The sequence below is a fragment of the Pinus tabuliformis genome, chromosome 4_1 (assembly GCF_031772625.1).
Source record: "Pinus tabuliformis cultivar Carrire ecotype Pingquan chromosome 4_1, CPIR1, whole genome shotgun sequence".
Classification (NCBI taxonomy): domain Eukaryota; kingdom Viridiplantae; phylum Streptophyta; class Pinopsida; order Pinales; family Pinaceae; genus Pinus; species Pinus tabuliformis.
In genome coordinates, this window is record NC_142303.1 from 209,781,427 (window position 1) to 209,806,963 (window position 25,537).

The 25,537-nt window shown below is 41.5% G+C and overlaps 1 protein-coding gene across 2 annotated transcripts in view; it reads left to right on the forward strand.

The window, feature by feature from the left end:
- Nucleotides 1–25,537, forward strand: part of PLDP1 (phospholipase D P1) — a 349,866-nt gene that overhangs the window by 168,639 nt on the left and 155,690 nt on the right. For both annotated transcript variants that reach the window (XM_089419470.1, XM_089419468.1), the window contains exon 13: nt 24,313–24,426. In XM_089419470.1, coding sequence (XP_089275596.1) covers nt 24,313–24,426 — 114 coding nt within the window. The remainder of the gene's footprint in view (nt 1–24,312; nt 24,427–25,537) is intronic.

The window sequence follows — 25,537 nt, forward strand, 5'->3', positions numbered from 1 at the left end:
CAAAATGTATTCCCGTAGGGAGAGGTACTATAGTCTTTCAAACAGAAGTTGGGGATCGGCTTCAAGCGACCAATGTGCTGCATGTGCTAGGATCGGGGATGAATTTACTCTCTGTATCTCATTTACAAAACAAGGGCTATGATGTTTTCTTCATTGGGATGAAAGTATATGTCAAACATCCGAGTTGGAAAAAGAAGGCCCAAATTGGATTCAGAAGTAACAACTTGTATAAGTTATAGCTAGAATATCAAATGGCACTGATAGGCAGTAGTGGAGAAAAGGATTTGAATGAACTATGGCACAAGAGGATGGAACACTTGCACCATGGGGCTCTAAGAATTCTCGGAAGAACCGTCACAGGAGTTCCAGAGTTGAGTACCAAACAAGGCAATGTATGCAGAGGGTGCGCATTAGGCAAGTGCGCCAAAGCAGCTTATTCCAAAAGTAACAGTAGGGCTAAGAGTGTTTTGGGATTGATACATTCAGATATCTGCGGACCCATGTCCACAAAAGCTCTTAGTGGTGCCGAATACTTTGTCACCTTCATTGATGACCATTCCAGGAAGACTTGGATCTACTTTCTAAAAACCAAGGATGAGGTTTTTGATTGATTCAAAGAGTTTAAGGCTCTGCTTGAGAATCTGATAGGAAAGAGGATAAAGGTGTTGCGCTCAGACAATGGTGGAGAATACGTTGATAAGGACTTCACTAATTTCTGCGCAAGGGAAGGCATCAAAAGAGAATAGACAACTCCTTATAATTTGGAGTAGAATGGAGTAGAAGAGAGGAAGAACAAGACTATTGTTGAAGCAACAAGGGCGATGTTGTATGGTCAGGATATGCCCAAATTTCTATGGGCAGAAGCATGCAACACAACATTGTATGTCTAGAATTGGACTCCTCACAGGGCATTAGGTAAGGTTACTCCGAGAGTGTCTTCACCGGTAAGAAGCCTGAGGTGAGTCATTTCAGAATATTTGGGAGTTTGGCATACTGCCATATACCCAAAGAAAAGAGGAAGAAATTGGATCAAACTACAGAAAAAGGATATCTAGTGGGATATAGCGAGAATGCTAAGGCATATAGAGTCTATCTTCCGGGAAATAGGAAGATCGTAGTTCGACGGGATGTAAAGTTCATGGAGGACAAAGCTTTTAGGAAATCCCGAGAAATGCCTTCCAAAGAGCAGTCAAAGGATGATCCATTGGTCCAGCCACTTCGACCAGCAGAAACTAGCACCAATATTTCTCCTAAAGACAAAATTCCAGAGGTATCACAACAGGTGGAGTCTCAGGAAGAGGAGGAGCAAATAGATCTACCCACTACCAGTGGAAGAATGAGTCGGGAACTTCGACAGATACTATAGGATGCAGAGGATTTCGTTGGAGCTCCTAGGCATGAGAAAAGGTAGCGTAGACAACTAGATAGGTACCAAGTCTTGGTGGCTCAGGTTGGAGAACCCTCTAGTTTTCAGGAGGCTGTTCGACATCAAGTATGGGTAGATGTTATGGTGGAGGAATACAGTTCCGTAATGGCCAATGATGTTTGGGAAGTGGTGCCTAGGCCTCAGGACAGGTCAGTTGTAGGTTCGAGATGGATCTCCAAGGTCAAATATGTTGCAGATGGTAGTGTGGAAAAATACAAAGCTAGGTTCGTGGTAAGTGGTATGCTAGAAGGAAGGGATAGACTATGAAGAGACCTTCACCCCAGTAACCAGGTATACTTCTATTAGATCTATGATATCCCCTGCAGCACAAATTGGGTGAGAGATTCACCAGATGGACGTCAAGACTGTGTTCTTGAACGGGGTGATAGAAGAAGAAGTATACATTGAACAACTAGAGGGTTTTGAGACATATGAAAAGAAATCTCTTGTATGCATGTTGAAAAAGCCTTGTATGGGCTTAAACAAGTGCTTAGAGCATGGTAGAGTCGAATTAATGGTCACTTGTAGAAGATGGGATTCGTCAAGAGTGACACAGATCCCAACCTCTACTATCTGATTGTAGAGAATGGGCCTCTAATTCTGGTGTTATATGTGGATGATCTTTTTCTAACAAGTTCATCCAGGGTCATCAAAGATTGCAAGGAAAACCTAGCTACAGAACTTGACGTGAAGGATTTGGGGTGGATGCATTATTTTATGGGGTTGGAAGTTTGGCAGCAAAAGGATGGAATTTTCCTTGGACAAGGAAATATGCTACAGATATTCTGAAAAGCTTCAGAATGTAGGGCTGTAGACCTATGACTGCTCCAATGATTACCAACTGGAAGAAGATTGATGCATCTGAAGATAAAGAAGTCGATCCCACCTTGTACAGACAGCTCATAGGGTCCCTGATGTATCTCTGGTCAATACCAGGCCAGACATTTGTTACGCTGTCAACACCCTCAGTGAGTTTATGGTGGAACCAAAGAGGGCGCACTTGGCCACAACCAAGCATGTTCTCAGATATATATGAGGAACAATCGAGCATGGACTAATGTACACCCAAGGCAAGGACATCAGGCTGAGTGGGTTGACTGACGCAGATTGGGCTAGAAGTTCAGTAGATTGGAAAAGTACCATTGGGTATTGCTTCAATATTGGATCAGGGATGACCTCCTGGTCTAATAGGAAACAAAAATCAGTAGCTTTGAGCTCAGCTGCAGTTGAATATGTGGCAGCTAGCACAACATCGTGTGAAGCCATATGACTTAGGAAGTTGCTTGTGAATCTATTAAGGAGAAGGATGGAAGCAACCAATATTTTGTGTGATAATCAGAGTTGCATCAAGCTCTCTGAGAATCTAGTTTTTCATGATCGGTCGAAGCACATTGACATCAGGTGTCACTTTATCAGAGACTGTGTCCAACGAGGGGCAGTGGAGAACAAGTGGCAGACATTCTCACCAAGGCTCTAGGAAGAACAAAGTTTGATTATTTTCAGGAAGAAGATGGGGATGATTGAGAATCCGTTTTAGTAGAAGAAGTGGATAGTACAGGTAGTTGCAGTGCAGTAGTTAGCAGTGGCAGAGCTATGGGCGGCATGATGCTGCATATTCAGAGGGAGTTGTAATACAGATGTAGCAATGGCAGTGGCAGTGTCATGGGCAACAATACAGTTTGCAGCAACAGGCCAAGCACTAGCAGCGCAGAGGACTGATGTGTTGATTTTGGGGTAGCATCGGATGTGCTCTAGCCATGAAAATTCGTGGAGAGGCTAAATCACATGAGATCTCCAAGACCTAGAAATGGTTTGGGGAAATTCTGCCCAGTGAAGGAGATATTAAAATAATTAATATTTTTAATGGTTTCCTAAGTCTAAACTTAGGAAAATAAAAATATTAATGGGTATTAATATAAAATTGGGTAAGAAGGTTCTAAATGACATGGATAAAGCCAAATCTAATCTTAGCTGTTGATTAGAGATGTAATCTCGACCGTTGAAGACTCAACAAAAAAAAGTATAAGAGGAGGCTTGAGGGTCAGTTAGAGATACATTAGAGTGATCAATCATTCGGTTTTCTAGAGCGGGGTTTGCTAAGAGAAATTGAATCAGTGATCAGAGTTGCAGCAAGGGGCAGTGAGTACGAGGCAGAGAGGCAGAGATAGTGACGCAAGACCAGTGCAGAGGTAGAGAGGCAGACACATAGCCAAAGGGAGCCACGTAGAGGCCAACAGTGACTGTGCAGAGGCTAGAAGGGCTTGCGTCATCGACGCAGAGGCTGCAAAAGTGACGCAGAGGGCCAGAGAGGTTGCGTAGAGCCTCAGAGGGCTGACTCAGAGGTTTTCAAGCTGACGCAGAGCCTCAGATTTTGCTGGAGAGGGTTTCGTGGGGCAGACTTTCAGAATATCTGCTTCCAAAGAGAGGTATTATTGCCAGATTTTTTTGTCTCTGTAGGGTGAGCCAGTTTGGCACCCAATGTACTCAAGAAAAGATGCTTTATAATAAAACCCTCAAAACTGCTGCATCGTCTTTCCCAAGTTGGGTTTTTCCAGGGACGATTTTCTAAAAATAACGGTGTTCCTTGTGTGTTTGTTCATTTCTTTCAGGTGTTGATCTGTAGATGGTTGAGAGTGTATTGTGTTTATCTCAGTGTTTATATGGTTAAATAACCTGTTAGTAATTAAACATGTAGTGAAATAAACCAAAGAATACAAATAAAATTTCTAATGGGTAATATTTAGAAATTTCAACATGGTATCAGAGCGTTGTAGATCACAGGAGAGCTGAAGGCACCAGCAAAGTCAGAGAATTTGCAGCAGAAACAACTGTCTCGAGTGACAGAAGCTGTTCCTAAGCAGAAAGCAGCAGAGAAAGGTTGACGCAGAGGGCCTGCGTCATCAGTTCGAGTCAGAGAAGGGGCTAGCGCAGAAGTAGAGAGAGGCTAACGAAGAGCCACGTCATCTTGCTCAGCCAAGTAGGAGTGACGCAGTTGGCTAGTGGAGTGATTCAGCCATTGTCGGGATTGCACAGAGCCTAGAGGCTCTGTTCTTTAGTTGCCGGGGCATAGGAAGCTGTGGGCAGATTGTGGAGTGTGAAGCTGGTCGGGTGCTGTTGTTGTTGAGGCAGAACAATAACCAACGGGACAAAACCAAGGTAGAAGGGAGTCGCTACCTAGGCAAATTTCTAGCCAAGAAATCCAGATCAGTGTTGCAGGTGCATAGGAGACTGAAGAGGTGCGATTCGATAGTTGGCAGGAGGATTTCCAGGAGGGAAATCGAGACTCAGAGGGAGTCTAGCAAAGAACTTCCAGGACGGAAGTAGAGACTTAGAGGAGTCGAAAAAGAAGAGCAAAGAGATGGCCATGAATGGACTGAGGGATCATGACACGCTGGACAGGGCGTCCAACTTTCTCATCTAGAAGGCCAGGACCCTGTCTGTTCTAGATAGACATCGCATCGAGGCCTTCGCCTTGAGAACCGTGGCTATCCTAGTCGACCCAGCTGACAATGAAAGGTATGAGGATGCGATAGCCAAGGCGAAATGCATAATCCTTGATGGGGTCAAGGATCATGTGGTCCAGAATATTGCCAAGAAAGAGATGGCAAAGGAAATGTGGGATACCTTGAAGACATTGTCTCAAGGCACTTTCGTGCAGAGGAAGATGCTACTCGAGAATCAGTTGCGGTCGTACCAGATGCAAAAGGGGGAGCAGGTAGATCACTTCCTCAGCAAGTTGCAGGAGATCCAGGTTCAACTGACTTCCATAGGGGCCACGTTGGATCAAGAGTTGATGGTGAGGACCACCCTAAACGCAGTCTCCGAGGAGTGGGAGACATTTGTTCAGAGCATTCTGGGTAGAGCGAATCTTCTAGATTGGGAAGAATTGTGGGCAACTCTTCACCAAGAAGAGATCAGAAGATTGACCAAGACTGGAAGTGGCAGCAAAGGAGCCCGGGTCAAGAAAGAGGAGGAAGAGGAGGCAACTCTAGCATCTGCGGGGAAGAAGGGGAAGAGGAAGAAAAAGGACCTCTCAAAGATAAAGTGCTTCAACTGTGGGGAACTGGGCCATTATGTGAACCAGTGTCCGAGGAAGAAGAATAAGGGAGAGGCGTTTGACTCCAAGGCAGCGCCAACCAAGGCGGAAAAGTAGGTAGAGAATGATGATGATTGTGCCATGAGAGCTCATGTACCTCTAGAGAAGAGGTGGGGTGACATCGAGCTGTAATCAGGAGGACTACTGGCGATGAGGGGCAGGATCCTTGTGATCTGATAATCACCCTATGAGTGACATTAATTAAGATTTATTAAAACAAAAGGTATTACAGACTCATGTGTTGGTGTGTGTTCTGTGTTATTTAAGCAACGGATCGATCAGATTGCCAATACACAGACATTTAAATGGAAAGGCAACAGAGAAATACATTTAGCAACATAAAGACACAAACAATTTTAATAAGGAGTTCACCCTATTCTCCAGGGCTACGTCTCCGGTCCAGCTTCAGTGGTGGCCTTGTTTTATTGTGTCTTTCAGTAGAGAACTTACAATACAGGGACTCAATATGAGTTCTCTTGAAGCAGATTTGCTTGGCAGGGTGGTTCTTGGATTCCCCAAGCCACTTAGAGTACACAGACTATTGTTCTCCTACCAGCTCTGTGACCCTCGGTCTACAGTGGAAAGAGCCAACTGTGATGCTCAATCCGGACAGATTCCTCTATGGGAAGGCTTGAATCTTCAAGCTCTCTGGTGCTCGATGCTGCCTGTGGTCAGCTCGGCCCTCTGTCTACTCTGCTTGGCTTTACTGTTCTCTGTGCTCAGTCCTCCTCTCAGGGTTCACTATTGACTGTCTCTCTTGGTCGCTTGGACTCTTCGCTCTATCTCCCTTTGTTCAACTGTCTCTGTTCATGGCTTTAGCCATTCGATCTCCATGCCCGTTCGGTTCCTCTCCCGCCTACGTCGATTCGCCTACCGCCTGTGTGCTTGGAATTCACTGTTCAGCGTCAGCATGAACGCTCGGGGAGTAGCCACGTGTCCCCATCGGAACAACGCCAGCTTGCTCGTCAATTCGTTCTCTTCGGTTATTTCGTGGATACGTTCTTTCTCCACCGTGGCGGTGAACGGATAAAAAATCCCCTTAAATTGCTGCTTAATTCCCTGTCGATTCCGCTTCTATCTCTCGGGCGCAATCTCAGCCATCTGATCCGGGCTCCTCTAGATCCAACGTTATACGCTCGTCGAGCGCGGTTGACTTGCTCGACCGATGATGTGCGATCATGGCGGTTTTTCTCTCACCTCCGCTGCCACGCGTTGATCGCTGAGTGTGATCGCTCCGCTTTCTCCAAAACCTCTTACCGTTCAAGGGCGCCCCGATCAAAACCGCCAGTTTCCAGGTCGCGGGTCTCGCCTTCGTACGTTAGCCCTTTTTCGTTTTTCCGCCCGTGGTCCTCTGGCTCCCAACATGACCGAGTGCTTAAGGCTCTCCATTTCGACCCTGTTTGCCTAGCGATCGCGCATCGAAAATCAGCTCCTTTTCCCATTCTAGGGCTCCCAAGGGCTACATCGACCTCCTGTGCAGTCTCCATGGGCCTCGATCAACGCGCTTTGACCGAGGTGCTCGTCCTCGTCGTTCCACGCCGGTTGCCATGGCCACTGGTTCAGGGTGTTTTCGATTGATGTTTTGGATTTCATTAGAGATTCGTTCAACCTGATTTAGTCATGGTTCTTTGACAGTCGTTTATGGATCCGATTTGGATCACCTTGAGGTACCTAAACTCTTGGATCATACCTGGCTACGGGAGCCCCGAAGTGAGAGTAGCAAGATGGCGGATGTTGGTAGAAGCAGATGCGGATGAAGCGGTAAAGAGTGCTAGAGTGCAGTAGTCCCAGCCAACGCAGAGAGGTTGCAGCAGTGCGAGAGGCACAACGGAGGTTGCAGCAGTGCAGGATGGCACAAAGAGGTTTGCAGCAGTGCGAGAGGCACAAAGGTGTTGTAGCAGCGCAAAGGCAGTAGAGAGAGCACAATATAGCGACAGAGAGAGCTTCAACATCGGGAGGGTTTTTAGCCTGACAAGGATGTGAGTGGTTGGGTGGATCAGTTACTTACTTCTCAGTAACAGAGTTGCAATGCAGTAGCAGTGGTAGTAGCATGATGCAGCATGATGAGAGAGAACTTCAGTGCAGATGTAGTGTTGGGAGAAAGGACCAGCAGCAGCATGGATGCAGAGGGAGTTGCCGTACAAATGTAGCAGTGGCAGAGCCATGGGCAACAATACAGGATGAAGCAGTGCAGAGGATGTTTGACAGGGAGGCCTAACATCAACACAGTTATAGGAGCCGTATAATCAGGGTGATGCTCAGTGGTGGAGTATTACTAGAGTACATTCCTCACTAAGAGGGAGTGTTGATTTGATGTAGCATCGGATGTGCTCTAGCCATGAAAATTGTTGGAGAGGCTAAAGCACATGAGATCTCCAAGACCTAGAAATGGTTTGGGGAAATTCTGCCTAGTGAAGGAGATATTAAAATAATTAATATTTTTAATGGGTTCCTAAGTCTAAACTTAGGAAAATAAAAATATTAATGGGTATTAATATAAAGCTGGGTTAGAAGGTTCTAAATGACATGGATCAAGCCAAATCTAATCTTAGCTGTTGATTAGAGATGTGTAATCTCGGCCGTTGAAGACTCAACAGAAAAAGTATAAGAGGAGGCTTGACGGTCAGTTGGAGATACACCAGAGTGATCATTCATTCGATTTTCTAGAGCGGGGTTTGCTAGGAGAAATCAAATCAGTGATCAGGGTTGCAGCGAGAGGCAGTGAGTACGAGGCAGAGAGGTAGAGATAGTGCTGCAAGACCATCGCAGAGGCAGAGAGGCAGACATAGAGCCAGAAGGAGCCACGCAGAGGCCAGCAGTGATTGAGCAGAGGCCAGAAGGGCCTGCGTCATCCACGCAGAGGCTGTAGAAGTAGTTAGGATATTCTGACACATAGGAAATAGTTAAGTATAACTTGGCCTAGTTTAGAGTTAAGTAAACTGTGTTTCTTTACTATGTATTTTTGTAACTTACAATCCGACGGTCACGATATGTAGTGATCCGACAGTTCATTCTCTCCTCGGTATTACCGACACTTGATCCGTGGCTTAACACTCGATTGGTCCATGATCTCTATTTAAAGAGCATGGAGGGTCATTTGTAGGGTAACTGTTCATGAGAGAAGCTTATGTAAATTTTCATTCTTTTATTAATAAATTGCCTGAAGTGGCCACGTTGGTTCAGGCCGTGGACTGTTCCCCTGTTTGAGGGTTTTAACCACGTCAACAATACTGGTGTATTGATCTGTGATCTATTTGTGAGTGGTGTCCTTTGGTGTTCTGTCTGAGGAACTTACCCTATAAATTCCTACATGGTATCAGAGCTATTTGAGGGCCGCATCTGCTAGTGATCCAAATCTGAAGCTTGTAGAACTGCATTTGACTGCCCTTTCCTAGATCTACTGTTTCTGACTGCTTTCGGGCTGAGAGGACTGCTCTATTGTGTTAGAAGCATTTGTTCTAGTGAGGAACCCCTTTCGTTTCACGCGAAAAGGTTTCCGGTAGCCCTAGCTACGTCATTTTTAAGATCTGGAGGTATAAAATGTTTATTTGTAGTTTTTAGTTATTTTCTCTCTGTTTATTTTGGTTTATCTATCTCTTTGTTTTTTGTTACTGGATCTACACCTTTCATTTCTGCGTACGCTCTTTACCTTGCGACTCTGTGCGATCTGGGCAAATCAAAAACAAAAAGGAAGTTTTTTTTTCTCATGCGTATGCTCTTTTCTGTCGCGCCTTAGTGTGATCTCGAAAAATCATAAACATTGAAGAAAATTGTTAGTTTCTGGGTAAAGCTAACTTCAAACCATAAGGTTTTTTTTGTATGTCCGTTTTGGGTTTCGTGGTTTTTGTTTTGCAGACCAAAAAAGAGCTTTTTCAAGTAAGCACGCACCCCAAAGCTTAGGTGACTAAAAAAAAAAAAAACCCCCTTTCTCTTTTCAAAAAATTACTAACCTTTTAAACTAGCTCACTTGGTCCAAAGTTACTTTATGAGAATAGAGGTCTTGAGTTCAAGTCTCTCTCTTTGTTGAGCTAATTAGATTAAATTTGGAAAGGGGGCAGATTTTTTTTTAAATATAACATTATCATTCATTTCCGCACTTAGTCGACATCTTCAACAACTTTTCTTAAAAAAGCCATAACTTCTTCATCCGGAAGCTATTTTCAGAGCTGTTTTTTTGAATTAGCCTAATTTTTCGAGATCTTTCCATTGGAACACTTAGTTTCAGCATCTATAGCTTCAGTTTCTGTTAAAATGGAACTTCCATGCCAAGTTATTCTTGATAGGACCAACTACTTCCAATGGTGGTCTTACATTGTGGATTTACTTAGAAGTAAAGGTCTTTACAGAATAGCCTCAGGCCAAGAAACCAAACCGAAAGATGAAGATAAGGCAGCCAAATGGGAAAATAGGCAAGATCAAGCACATGGGTTGATAGGGATGTCTATTTCCCTAGACCTTAGATTCCATATCGCAGAACTTGATACTCCTAATGAAGAAATGAAACAGATCACTAAAGTTTTTGGAATTAAAAATGAACTTAGAGCCCATCAACTCGAAAATGAGTTGCTTACATTGGACCCCAATAATTTTTCTTCCATTGAAGATTTTTTGTCGAAGTTCAAAACCCTTAGACTTCTCTTGGAAGGTGTTAAGGTTAATAAAGAAGATGGTAGCCTTATCTATTCCATTCTTGCTAAGTTGGGACCAGCCTACTCTGTGTTTGTTTCCACCTTCCATTCTACAGGAGAAGCCTTCAATTCTCAAGGACAAGACTACAAGTCGCCTTCCTTTGATTCCTTTTGTGATTCTTTAATAAGAGAACAAGAAAAACTCTTACACCTTGGTCTTCTTAATTTTGGAAACTCTTCTAAGAAAGCCTTAGAAGCCCAGTATCAACCATATTCAAGGAATCATAAGAAGTCATATCCTAAAAAGAATGGTCCTAAACCAAACAAGGATCCTAAGCAATTTCAGCCTCAAAATGAAAAATCATTTCAACAAAATGATAAGGCAAATAAAAACAAAGGGAAGAAGACTGATAGACATTGCCACTTTTGTAATCGAGATGGCCACTTAGAATCCAAATGCTTTAAGAAGATGAAAGCATCAATGAAGAAGCATAACATCCATTTGGAGCACTCTTCAACTTCAACTTCACCTTCAGGAATAACACTTTTTGCATGTGGTTTTCAAACATCTCGGTCTGGATATGCACTAAATGTATCTTCTTGTTCTAATTCTCACGAGTGGCTCATAAATTCTGGAGCTTCTTATCACATGGCAAAAAACAAAGCCATGTTTTCTTTTTTAAATGATTGTAACACCAAAAATATATATGTTGGTGATGATAGATCTCTTAGTGTTATAGGGACTGGAACTGTTCATATAGACAATGGTCAATTTAATGATGTATTATGTGTTCCAGCCTTATCCTGCAACCTTCTATCTGTATATCAGATAACTCATTCAGGTGAAGGTAAAATCGTTGAATTTTCACCTCACAATGTTGTAATTAAGGACCTAAGAGATCCTAGACAGATTTTAGCTACTGGCATTGCTGATGACTCTACAAGGTTGTATAAGTTTAACAACTTTGGGTCATCAAATCTTCCCTCGGTATTTGTCGCACATAATGATGAAGTGAACAAACTTTGGCATGAGCGATTTGGTCACTTAAACTATTGCTCCCTTCAGAATCTATGTAAAGAAAATATGGTGACAGGTCTTCCAATGGTATCTTGCAGAGATGGTGTTTGTTTCGGATGTGTACTCGGAAAACATCATCGGGATAGTTTTGAAAAAACTGCCTCTTGGGACGACTCAGCCCCTTTATAGCTTGTGCATAGTGATTTATGTGGTCCACTTCTAGTTGTTTCATTCTCTGGCTACAAGTATTTCTTAACTTTCATTGATGATTTCTCCAGACACACTTGGGTATACTTCTTAAAACTCAAGAGTGAAGTATTTAACATGTTCTTGGCCTTTAAGGCCTTTGTTGAAAAACAATCTGGACATCAAATTCTTAAGCTAAGATCTGATAATGGCAGAGAATATGTTAACAACAAATTCATCAACTTTTGCACTGAGAATGGAATTCAAATGCAACATAATGTTCCATATACTCCACAACAAAATGGTGTAACTGAATGGAAGAATCGCACCTTAAAGGAAATGGCTAATTGTATGCTTCAATCTAAAGGACTTAGTCTTAATTTTTGGGCAGAAGCAATTAACTGTGCAAATTACATAATAAATCACACTCCTACAAAGGTTTTAAAGAATATCACTCCAGAAGAAGCATGGAGCTCAATTAAACCGGATGTAAGTCACTTTCGTGTTTTTGGAAGTGAAGCATGGGCCCATATTCCAGATGAGAAACATAAAGCTTTAGAACCTAAGAGTGAAAAATGTATTTTTGTTGGATATTCTGAAGATATCAAAGGATACAGACTTATTCCACTTAAGTCCAAAAATGTTATCATTAGAAGAGATGTAAAGTTTTCTGAAAATATATCGACCTATGAGCCTAGTTCGGTGGATGTGCCACCTCTCTCTATCCCTTCTACTTCTGAAAATATTTCTTCTTTAGATGATGACAGCGAGGATGACAAGCCTCCCCCACCTTGTCAGGATCCTCCTTTAACTCCTCATCTTCCAAAATGGGTCCGTGCTACTTGTGATGTAGCAGGTGCTCTTGCCGGTGATCCTACGGATCAGCGATGTACACGTCCTCAGTTCAATAGAGCCTTTTCTTTACTGGATCAAACTTCCGCTAAATATGAGCCTGACACCTTTGTAGAAGCTTCAGGCCATCCAGATTGGCACGCAGCTATGAATGAAGAATATCGTTCATTATTGGCAAATGATACATGGGATCTTGTTCCTCTACCAAAGGGACGAAAACTTGTTAGATGCAAATGGGTTTACAGAACCAAGTATGGACCAGATGGAAGAGTTGATAAACATAAAGCTTGTCTTGTTGCTAAGGGTTTTTCACAAGTAGAAGGCATTGACTATACTGAAACCTTCTCCCCTGTTGCCAAAATGAACTCTATCCGCCTTGTTCTTTCCCTTGCTGCCTCTTTCAAATGGGAAGTCCATCAGATGGATGTTAAATCTGCCTTCTTGCATGGGGACTTGTATGAAGAAATCTATATGGAACAACCTACTGGCTTTATACAAACAGACTCCAGCCTTGTATGTCGGCTTAAGAAATCCCTTTATGGTCTCAAGCAAGCCCCTCGAGCTTGGTATGCCAAAATGGATAGCTTTCTTTTAGAAACTGGCTTTTCTAGGTGTCATTCTGACAATACTGTCTACACTAAGAAAGTGGGCAAGTCCCTTATCATTCTTGTTCTTTATGTTGATGATCTTATCCTTACTGGTAGTGATCCCAGTCTTATAAACCATGTGAAGTCCAGCCTTAAAAAGAAGTTTGAAATGACAGACTTAGGGCACTTGCATTATTTTCTTGGTCTTCAAGTCTTGCAATCCAAGGAAGGTATTTCCCTTTCCCAGTCAAAGTATGCCTGTGATCTTCTACGCCATTTTCACATGGAAGACTGTAAGCCAACCCCTTCTTCCTTTCAGTCTGGAGCCAAACTTTTAGTCACTTGTACTTCACCTGAAGTTGATGCTACCTTATACTGTCAACTTGTAGGAAATCTTTTGTATCTGACCCATACTCGTCCTGACCTTTCCTTTGCTATTGGCCTTATTGCTCGGTTTATGCAAAACCCACATGAAAGTCATTGGAAAGCAGCTAAAAGAATACTTCCTTATGTTCAAGGTATAGTTCAGTTTGGGATTCATTACAGTGCTGAAGCATCTCCTCTATTGGTTGGTTTCACTAATTCCGACTGGGCTGGTGACCCCGATGATCGAAAGTCTACTACAGGTTATGTCTTCACTCTTGGTTTAGGACCAAACAAAACAAAGTGCCATTTCTCTTTCTTCAGCAGAAGCAGAGTATCGTAGTGCCATAGAAGCTAGTAAGGAAGCCTTGTGGCTTCGTCAGATCCTATCAGAGTTTGTCTTTCAGCAGCGGTGTCCAACTACACTTTGGTGTGATAATCAAAGTGCCATTCAACTATGCAAAGATCCAGTCCAACATCAGCACAACAAACACATTGAACTGCACATGCAATTCATTAGAAAGCTCATTCATGACCATGTTCTTGAAGTGCAATATTGTTCAACAGATGATCAAGTTGCAGACATCTTTACAAAGGCTCTCACAGAGGCGAAGGTTACTAAACTTCGATTTATGGTTGGAGTTCAGGAAGTTGTCACTAAGGGGGGATAGGCTTTAATGCCTCCTTCCTTCTCCTATTGTGTCATATGTGTACATCCTTCAATCCTATCCCAAGTTGTTCTTAAGAGGGTATGTTAGGATATTCCGAGACATAGGAAATAGTTAAGTATAACTTGGTCTAGTGTAGGGTTGGGTAAAGTGTGTTTCTTTACTATGTACTTTTGTAACGTACAATCCGACGGTCACGATATGTAGTGATCCGACGGTTCATTCTCTCCTCGGTATTACCGACACTTGATCCGTGGCTTAACACCTGATTGGTCCATGATCTCCATTTAAAGAGCATGGAGGGTCATTTGTAGGGTAACCGTTCATGAGAGAAGCTTATGTAGTGGCCGCGTTGGCTCAGGTCGTGCACTGTTTCCCTCTTTGAGGGTTTTAACCATGTCAACAATACTGGTGTATTGATCTGTGATCTGTTTGTGAGTGGTGTCCTTTGGTGTTTTGTTTGAGGAACTTACCCTGTAAATTCCTATGGAAGTGACGCAGAGGGCTAGGGAGGCTGCATAAAGCCTAAGAGGGCTGACACAGAGGGTTTCAGGTTGACGCAGAGGCCAGGAGGGCTGACGCAGAGCCTCAGATTGTGTTGGAGAGGGTTTCGTGGGGTAGACTTTTAGAATATCTGCTTCCAAAGAGAGGTATTACTGCCAGATTTTTTTATCTCTGTTGGGTGAGCCCGTTTGTCATCCAGTGTACTCAAGAAAAGCTGCTTAATAGTAAAATCCTCAGAACTGTTGCACCGGTTTTCCCAAGTTGGGTTTTTCCGGGGACGATTGTCCAAAAATAATGGTGTCCCTTGTATGTTTGTTCATTTCTTTTAGCTATTGATCTGTAGATGGTTGAGACTATATTTTGTTTATTTCAGTGTTTATATGGTTAAATGACCTGTTAGTAATTAAACAAATAGGCGAAATAAACCAGGGAATACAAATAAAATTTCTAACGGGTAATATTTAGAAATTTCAACACGATGCTATGGATCAGTGTGATACTTCTGTTGGAAAGTATTGCTAGAGCACATTCCTCGCTAAGAGGGAGTGTTGATTTTGGGTAGCATTGGATGTGCTCTAGCTCCGAAATTTTGTGGAGGGGCTAGAATATATGAGATCTCCAAAACCCAGAAATCGTTTGGAGAAATTCCACCCGAATTGTGAGTTATTAAAATAAATAATGTTTTTAATGGGGTTACTAAGTTTAAAGTTAGGAAAATAAAAATATTAATGGGTATTAATAAAAATATGGGTGAGAAGCTTCTAAGAGACAAGAATCAAGCGTGTTTTAATCTTAGCCATTGATTAGGGACTTAATCTCGACCGTTGAATCATCAACATGAAAAGTATAAGAGAAGACTTGAGAGTCATTTGGAGACACTCCGGGCAAATACTCTGTAACCAGAGGGAAATCGATTCTCAAGGAGGAGTTCAATTTTAGAGGGAGAGTTGCAGGGTGAAGGAAGAGGAGGGCATCAACATCAGTCAGAGACTGTGGAGGAGGTGACATAGAGCATCATAGGGACAACACAAAGGGAAGATCAGAGAGACAATGCAGCAAGGGACGCAGTCCTCATGCAGAGGTGACGTAGTGAAGGATGAAGGGTCTTCGGTGTGTCAGAATTTCTCAAGAGCAAGGGGAAAAATTGTCTCAGGTGTTTCTCTCAGAGGTGTCTCTATATTTTGTAAAATCGTTCCTTGTAAAGAGATTGTTGCTGAAGAATAATAAATAAACCCTCATCTGCTGCACCGGTTTTCCCCCATTGGGTTTTTCCGAGGATTGTTGAAAAATAATTGCGTTGACGTGATTGATTCTTGTGGTTGTATATCACTGTTATATTCTCTATGTTATTATGTGACCTCTGCAGTAGAATTTATTTTGATGTTTACTGAAGGGTTTTGTAAATAACTTATTTAAGTAGGAGAAATTAATAAGTTACTGCCGTAGAATTTCGTGTTAGAATTTTTCACATTGTAGTGAACTTTCTTAATGGTTTTCTTGCATGGTATTAGAGCTTGGTTGCTCAGATTGAATCGACAATTGGGACAACACCTTCTAGTCAGTTTTCGCTCATTAATTGCAGGGGATTTCTTGCTTTTTCAATGGCTATTGGTTTAAGGTTTGAGGACAAATTGGAAGGAACATCAAATTTCAGTGCATGGAAGGAGAGGATTGCACTGATATTGGAGGAGAATGAGGTGTGGGATTCACACAAAATGTGTGTTGTTCCCCAAGATCTAGTTCAGTTGGAAGCCTACAACAAGAAGAAGGTGAAGGCAAAGAGGATTCTTCTTGATGTAGTCAAAGACCATGTGATTCCTCATATCATAGGTAAGACCCATGCTTTTGAAATTTGGGAAGCACTTTGCAAATTATATTAGAGTTCAAATCAGAATAGGAAATTGGTGCTTAGGGAGAAACTAAGGAGCACCAAAATAACAAAAGATGACATTGTCTCCTCATACGTTACCAAACTAACACATATACGTGATGTGTTGGGGGTTGTTGGTGATGGAGTGGCTGTCTCCGAGCTGGTTAAAATTGCCTTAAATGGATTTTCTAAACCATGGGACAACTTTGTGCGTGGGATTGTTGCTAGGGAGAACTTGCTTGATTGGGCAAGACTATGGGATGATTTCATGCAGGAGGAGCTGAGACTTGGGGGTTGCTCTTCTAGCCAGCAACTTGGAGATGATGAGGAGAATGTGTCCCTGACAATTAAGAGCAAGAAGAAGTTCAAGATGGGGGCCAAGAAGAAGGGTGAGTAGTAAAAGGATATGAGCAAAGTTAAATGCTTTGCTTGCCATAAGATGGAACATTATGCAATGATTTACTCAAATAAGAAGAAGAAGCAAGGTGCAACTTCAGGAGAGGTGGATGAGTTTTCCACATGTTTTGAGAAGTTCTCATTGATTGCTTGGCTTGCTTCTAGTGTATATTCCTCAGATTCTTGGTATATTGATAGTGGATCCTCATGCCATATGTATGGTGTCAGAGAGTGCTTTATTGATCTCAGAGAGGATGGAGTTGTTTGTGAGGTGGTACTTGGAGATGACACCATGATCAAGGCAGTTGGGCATGGGGCTGTTTCTTTTGAGAGGGAATCTTAGTCACTTATGACAATAAGGGATGTTCTATATGTCCCTGGGTTGAAGAAGAACATGATATCAGTTTCCGCCACAGGGGACAGGGGATTTGAAGTGTTGTTCAGATGTGGACAGATACTCATCTACCCTAAGAGGTCCATCATCACTTCGGCCAAAGTGGTTGGGATTAGATAGGGGAAGTTGTACAAGCTCATGTTTAAGCTTAGCCATGCGTTGATTCACAACAACAACAATTACAAAGATATATGTGAGCTATGGCATAGGAGGATGGCTAATATACATCATGGAGCTTTCTAGATTCAGGGTGGATTGTCATAGGAATCCTTGTGTTCAGCGTTGAGCATTGGGATGTGTGTAGAGGGTGTGGTCTCAGGAAGTACACCAACACTGCTTTTCCAAGCAGTGATAATAGGGTAGCAAGTATACTTGATTTGGTTCATTCTGATATATGTGGTCCAATGTCTTCAATATCTTTTTGTGGTTTTAAGTATTATGTTATATTCATAGATGACTTCTCCAGGAAGACCTGGATCTACTTCATGCAGACCAAGAGTGAGGTCTTCAAGCAGTTCAGAGAGTTCAAAGCTATTGTGGAGAACCAGACAGGAAGGAAGATTTGGGTGTTAAGGTTGGATAATGGGGGTGAGTATACATCCATTGCCTTCAAGGAGTTCTGTGAGAAGGAATGCATTAAAAGAGAGTCGACAATTCCTTACAACTTGGAGAAGAAAGGGGTTGCTTAGAGGAAAAATAGGGCCATTGTGGGAGCAACTAGAGCTATCTTGCATGATCATAGTTCACCATTCTTTCTTTGGGTTGAGGCTCATAACACCACAATATATGTTCAGAAACAAGAGTCTTCATCATGCATTGGCGAGGAAAACTACAAAGAAGCTTTTCTCTGGTAAAACGCCTGAGGTTGGGCACTTTTGGATCTTTGGGTGCCTGACATGGTCACATGTCCCTTTAGAGAAGAGGAAGAAGCTAGAACCCATTGTAGAAAAGGGTATCCTTGTTGGGTATAGTGAGACTTCAAAGGCTTATTGTATATACATCCCTTCCTTAAGGAGGATTGTTTTGAGGAGGGATGTGAGATTTGAGGAGGATAGAGCCTTTAGGAGATCTTTGGAGGGAGAGCAACACATGTTTCTCAGATCACATGGCCATAGAGTTCAGGAGGTATAGGTTCATCTGGCATTGGTTCTACACCAGTTTCAGGTGTCATCAGATCCCAAATTGTCAGTTCACAGTGTATTGGCACACCTATTTCAGCGTCTTAGAGCATTGGTGGACTGCCTTTGAGTGTACAATGTAAAGTCCTCGACTATACCTTTGGTAGATGAAGAGGATGAGCATGATTGTGCCACTCCACTGAGGAAGAAAGTCAAGAGACTGCAAGAGATCTTGAAAGAAGCTAAGGAGTTAGCGGGGAGTCCTAGGGGTGCGGTTAGGGAGAGTAAACCACCAAAGAGGTTCTGTAGTTATTTGGCTGTGATGAGCAACATATGAGAGGTAGAGCCTTCTTCTTATGAGGAGGCAATGAATTAGCAGGTCTAGAGAGATGCCATGGTGGAAGAGTATGCTTCCGTCATGAGGAATGATGTTTGGTAGGTTGTACCAAGACCATAGGGGAAGTTAGTTGTGACTTCTAGGTGGCTGTATAAGACCAAGTATGCTGCAGATAAAAACATAGAGAATTATAAGGTACGATTTGTGGCAAGAGGCTTTTCACAGGTGGAGGGTGTTGATTATGATGAGACATTTACACCTGTTGCTAGATACATTTCGATCAGAGCAATGATCTCCATTGTAGCAGAGATGGGGTAGAAGATTCCCCATGGATGTGAAGATGGCATTTATGAATGGACTTCTACAGGAGGAGGTGTACATTGTACAACCACAAGGCTTTGAAATTCATGCAAGAGAATCTCATGTGTGTTGGTTGAAGAAGGCACTATATGGATTGAGGCAAGCTCCGAGAGCTTGGTACTCATAGATTGTTTCATACTTGCAGCGGATTGGTTTCGAGAAGAGTGAGGTTGATCCAAACATGTATTACATTTGTATTGAAGGAGAGCCCCTCTTTCTTGTATTGTACGTAGATGACTTGTTCATGACAGGAGAGGTGACACTAATAGTTGCTTGCAAGTAGGCTCTTGCTTCAGAGTATGAAATGAAGGACCTTGGACTGATGCATTATTTTCTTGGGATGGAGGTATGGCAAGAGGTTGGGCATATCTTTCTCGGATATGGCAAGTATGCAGCTAATAGTTTGAGGAAATTTAGGATGGAGGGTTGCAGGCCTATGGCTACACAGATGGTCACCAACTTCCAGAAGCTGAGGACTTCTGAGGGAGAGTTGGTGGATCTTACTTTGGATCTTACACATGATGTCCAAAACCCAGAAAAGGTTTCACAAGAAAAGCCTTAGAAACACCTCAATTAGATTAATTGTCCAATAATTAAATATTTCCTAAGTCTAACTTAGGAAATCTAGTTAATTGAATCGAATTTCCTTGAGGGAAATTAATATTTTCTCTAGAGAGTTTTGGAAAAGTGAATTGATGAAGTCAAGATGATCTTAGCCATTGAATGAGATGTGATCATGGCCATTGATTGATCAACAAGAGATTATAAGTGCAGGGTCGATGGGGTTGGAGATACACAATTGAGGCACAGAGGGATGCGGTGCGAATTAGCTAGTTGCAGAGAGCAAGGCACAGTTCCAACCAGAGAGAGTCAGTAGCCGGGTTTTCAACAACGAGAATTTTCGGGGATATTCTCAACAACTTTTCCAACATTCTAGTGTCAGGAAGGGAGCCTGATATTTCCAGCAAGGAGGCCGAAATCAAGTAGTGCGAGTTTCCGATTCTCCAGTGCGAGTAACAAGAGCAATATTTCACTTCCAATTCTTGGAAGAATTGCTAGAGAATGTGCGAGTAGCTTCAGGAGGCAAATCAATTTTGCAGGGAGTGAGTCTTGGAGGCTGTGCGAATTATCTAGTCGCTACAATGCACATTTCTGGGTAGTTGTGCAAGTGGCTAGGAGGAGGCCAATTCGATTTGTTGGAGGGAAAGTAATTCAAAGATTATTTTACCAGCGAGAAAATTTGTATGCCGGAGGTTTTCCATTCCATGGCAACTAGTTGTAATTCTCTATTTTGTTGAAAAATAACATAAACCCTCATCTGTTACACTGGTTTTCCCTTCGAGGTTTTTCCAGGGATGGTTGTCCAAAAATATTGGTGTTAGATTTATCGTGTGTGCGCATTATTTGTCAATTCCAACATTTTTATTTTCCATAGCATTTTTATTTGTGAAGATTGTAGTAGTGGATTGTTCGTTATTCGCTGTAAATTAATTCACAGAAGAAAAATAAACAACATAAGTTAGGAGAATAATACCTGGTAGTTGCAATCGTGGAAATTTCACAATTGCCCCTGTAATTTCCTTAGGCCATTCACCTTTCTGGTCAAAATCTTTTATGACCTAGCCAAGTCCTTCTGGCTTCAAAGATGATTGTATCCATCTCCCGTGGTCAAAGTACTTTATGAATCAACCAAAGTCCTTTATGGCTTCAGGAGATGGTTTGCCCAATCCTGCAAAGACCTCATCGTTCCCTTCCAATGAGGGAGACATTCAACGTCATACTAAGCTCGTCTTTGAAGTATGTCCACAATTTGCTCATCTTTGGACATGTACTGGAGCTCTACTGCTCCTTTCTGCATCAAGTCTCGAATGAAGTGACTCGGCCATGTCCTTCTGGCTACTTCCTCTGTTATGTAAGCAAGGCCTTCTGCTATTAGTGCTCCCTCTCAAACATTAATCACTTCTTACTGAGTCTATGCTCGAGCCCAAGAATTTGACCATCTGGTGACTGGAGCAAAAATTCTTCTCGTAGCCTTCTTCCTCTTACTAGGAGAACCTGCTTGTTAGAACCTTCTATATGCCGTTAGCTGCTGCATAAATCTTTGCATTGGTAGTTATCACAATGTACCCATTCTTCTCTCTGTTCAAGAGGCCATGGAAGAAAAAATCATAACCTGTCAGAATAAAAGGACGAGAGGCTGACGAAAAAAAAAATATAATAAAATTGATCAAGGGAGAGAAATATAAAGTACTTATTTCTTGATTAAGAAGGTAACTATTGAGGGTTGTAGGGAATTGTCAACTCCTTGATCCTTGCCTCCTTGTAGAAATTAATGAAGTCCATCCGCAATCTCATCAAGATTGGATTCCTTGTCTCCTTCTGAGGTGAATTCTCATCCTCGTCCTCAACATCTGTTGCTAATGCATGCTACTTTCCTTCTTGCATGCTCATTTTCCCATGGAGGTGCTCCTCAGTAAGATCTAGGTCATCCTTTCTTAGGCTGGCAAATAACTACCTAAATTCCGTCATATGCTGAGATGCTCCACTATCCACGAACCATGCACCTTTGCCACTGATGCCACAAAGACATGTCATCAATGAGAACTCTTTCTCGAACCTGTTAGCAAATTTGCTCACCTGTGAGTCTATTGATGCAACAACTTATAACTTTCCCCGACCTTCTTCTTGTTCGGACATTGATGATTGGCCTGCATAGTGGCCGAACCTGGGACATGCAAAGCATTTCACTTTGCTCTTGTCCTTTTCTCTAGCTTCTGAGATATTCTTTCCTCCCGGGTTCTTGGTCTTCCTCTTACCCTTCATTGCCTAACTGGCAAGGGCAAGGTTCTCATCATCACCCTTACAATGGCTCACATGAAGAGACTCCTTTCGAATCTCCTCTTGTATGAAGCCATCCCATAACCTCTCCCAGTCTAGTAGGTGCTCATGTGCTATGATCCGTTTGACAAAGTTTTCCCAATGCTTGGAAAACCCGTTGAGGATTGTCCTTACCAACTTTAGATTTGGCACATTCTCCTCAAATGCAGCCAACTTGTCTCAGACTTGTATGATCATGGTGAGATATGTAGCAATTGTATCTGACTTGGACATCTTGGTGTACCTCAACTTCTCCTTCAACACCATTTTCCTGTTTGGGTTGTCACTCTGATACGACTTAGTCAAAGCCTCGCACATTTCTCTCACAGATTTCTTTCTGGAAAGATGAGAGATCACATGATCCTTCACCCCATCCTCAATGATTCTCCTGCCTTTCAAATCCTTTTGGTTATGGATGGTCAATTGCATCGGTAGGAGGGGTGAGTTCTAGTCTGAAAAACTCTCAAATCCCATTCTTGATTAACACCAATGCTATCCCTTCCTTCCAAGGACTATAGTTTGATGCACCCTCCAGTCAGTCTTTAAACTTTATTATTCCGGTTGCAGCCATCCTCCCAAGTTCCAAATCAAGCACTCACAACCCTAGAAAAGGATTGACTGCTGGAAAATTCTTTTGCTGTTGTAAACCCTTGAGGCAAATCGATCTTCCAACTCCTTGGAGTTTTTGCTATTTAGTGCTCTGATACCATGTTAACTTTTAATACCAGATCTCATTTGATTTTCCTAGCTTTTTATTTTATAGCTAGAAAATATTTCATCCAGTAATTTTTTTTTTTGAAAACTGCTGAAAATAAATACATTGGCTTTTAAACTTTTAAATAAACTTGTAAGGAAAAATAAATGGAAAACCAGTCACATAATATAGCAGAAAAAATATGCCCAACAAATTTTCCTTCACTTTCTGTTACTATGGAAAATTTGGGTGTCCTTTCACAATGAATTTGACCTACAAAGAATACACAGAAATTACAACAATGAAACCTGGCAACTCAGCCCTAGAAAATTCAATCTGGATATGCTGGCTGTCTCCACAAGTTTGGCATACCTGAAGCTGTCTGAACCCTCAACAAATGCCCCCTGAAACTTCTCAGCCTCCCTGGATTCGCTATCTGCCTGCTGGAATTTGGCTTCAACACTTGGCCACCTCTTGCGCGTAGCAAACCCTTGGCGTTGACCCCAGGCAAACTTGGTAAGTTGGTCCTTTCGCCTGTGTGCTCAACCTGCAAGACTCTTGCTCACTTGAACCTCTAGCTGCTCACCTTTCTCTTCTCTTTAGTCTTGTGTCTCACACTCTTGAGAAAATCACTCTCTCAAATGAGTTGATGTGTCTTCATCCTCTCCCTTGGGCTTTTTTTATAATTTCATCTTTAGCGAAATCCCTAACCCCCAATATCCAAAGTGATAGATGGCTAGAATCAATCCCTAACCCACTTAGATCAATGATAGAGGTTTGATATAATTCACTTAAATAATTAAATTATTTATCCTCAGATACTTAGCCCAATAGCCAACATTAATCAATTAAATTATTTAATGTGCTTCACCTAAGTTAGACTTAGTAAGGAAATCATTTTAATCACTTACTCCTCATGAGTAAGCACCTAAAGAGGATTTTGGACATCTTCTGCATGCTTGACACCTAGTGTATGCAAAAGCAGTTGTTCGAGCTATGAACATCAATACAGATTTTGAAAATTTGATTTTACTCTTTTGGAGTCTCCACCTACTGATGCATGCACTAAGTACTACATTTGAAATGAAAGCGTGTGGAAACCCGTTGAACTAAAGAAATTTGTCTAGATATGCATTGATATGAGTGTAACTTGCTCTCTAAAGATAGCTTCGCTAAAGATGAGTTGCAAGAAACCTATTGAATCTTTAATTAAACCTTGTGACCATGTGCTTTGTTTGACTACAATGGTCATGAGCTATTTATGCTGAATGGTGAACTTGTGATGATAAGTTCATGCAGTAACGTATCCATAAATCATTGATGCGAAATATTTGTTAATATATCCGTGAACCGTTTATGCAAAATCACGAGGATGATTTTAGCGAAAGTCATTCTGAGTGATAATGATATTGATGACCCCCCTGACGATTTAAGACCCATTTGTAAAGTAAGTACATACTCAACACAAAATTGTTATTCCACTTATTACACACATGAGTTACTAAAGGATACAATACACTAGAAGACAGTATATCATGGTGACTAATTTGGGGATAACAAAATGTCATAGTGAGTTTTGTAAACAAGTTCTTTGGTGTTCTAGGTTTTTTTTTCTTTAGCCATCTCTTTAATGATTTGGTGTAACAAAAATAATTGTATACAATAATTATATTATATATGGTGTAGATTGCTTATTTTTAGATTTAGTTATTTCATCTAGTCTTTATATATATATATATATATATATATATACCATATCTGTCTATTATCTGTACAGTGTATATAATATTATTATTATTTAGTTAGTTTGGTTTCATTTATGAACCTACATAGCTACTATTGGTTGTAACTATATTATATCTATAGCCAATTTAGCTGTTCTTGTAGGCTAAATTTGTTTTGCTTGGATATTTAAAGTGATTACATTGTGCTATCCAGGTGTTAAGGAGTGTCAGTCAATGGTCGGCAGGTACAAGCCAGCTTGAAGAGACTAGTATTCATGCGGCATACTGTTCACTTATTGAAAAAGCAGAGCATTTCATATATATAGAGGTAACTAAAAATAATTAACTTAAATCTTCAATTATCATAATTGTTGGAAATTTTACACTATGTTTTCATGTTTTTGGGTTTAACCAATATGTATCCAGGAGCTTCCAATAGATTGTATTTTGCTTGTTTCAAAATGCTATCTAGATGGGAATCATCTGTCTAGAACAATTGGTGAAGAATATTGGTTTTTTGTATAACACAACTACTATAATTTTGATGAAGGACCACATATGTGGCAACATGTTATTTTATTGAAGTCTTTTGCACAAGCAGTTTATGAAAGAGGGTGCTAAGCTTAGTCTAGGAAGCATTTTAATTTTTTGCATGTAAGTAAGGACACCATTTAGATATTTCTACTTTTTCTATTTAGGATAATGACTGACTTTGTTATGTGAGTGATGAAGGTCGCATGTTCAATTATCCCCCATTGCCAAACCCGTGTGTCATCCTGGGGTGGGTTGGATACACCTAGGAGGTATATTGGTAGTGGTCAGAATCGACCCCGTGTCACGCAAGTATAAGCCTGGCCTGGTTGACGATTCCTCTAACATAAAATAAATAAAGAAATGAGGGAGTTTTGTTGAACACTTCTGCTTGTGCTCTTCTCGATCCTAGGTAGGTTGCAAGTGACAAATTATGAATCTTAAAAGATGTGGGGTGAGCAACCAATAAAGGTTAATTAGCATTATTGATGGGAGTATAAATAGTTTTTGCTATATAATGAGCATATTTCTTATCATTTTAACCAGCTATAGTCACGTGACTAGATCCATTGTATGCATGTCTATCAGGAAGATGACTAAATGTGCTTGGGAGATGTTTATTGTTAGGCATAAGAATGAGAACACATGAATATTCAAACGATAGATAAATCAGAATAATGCCAAAATCCTTCAGAATATAACAATGTTTCTTATGTCGAAAATCTTGAAAAACATGGTTGGGAAATGGTTGTGATTTAAATGCACTAATAATTGATATAAAAAATTATGTAGTAGCAGGGAAGCACATGGTGCCTATGTCTAGTGCCTTGGAGCACATTACACGTTCTTCTAGAAATGAGAATGACCATGTAGCAATTAGCTTCTTATTCCTCATCTTCCAAAATAGC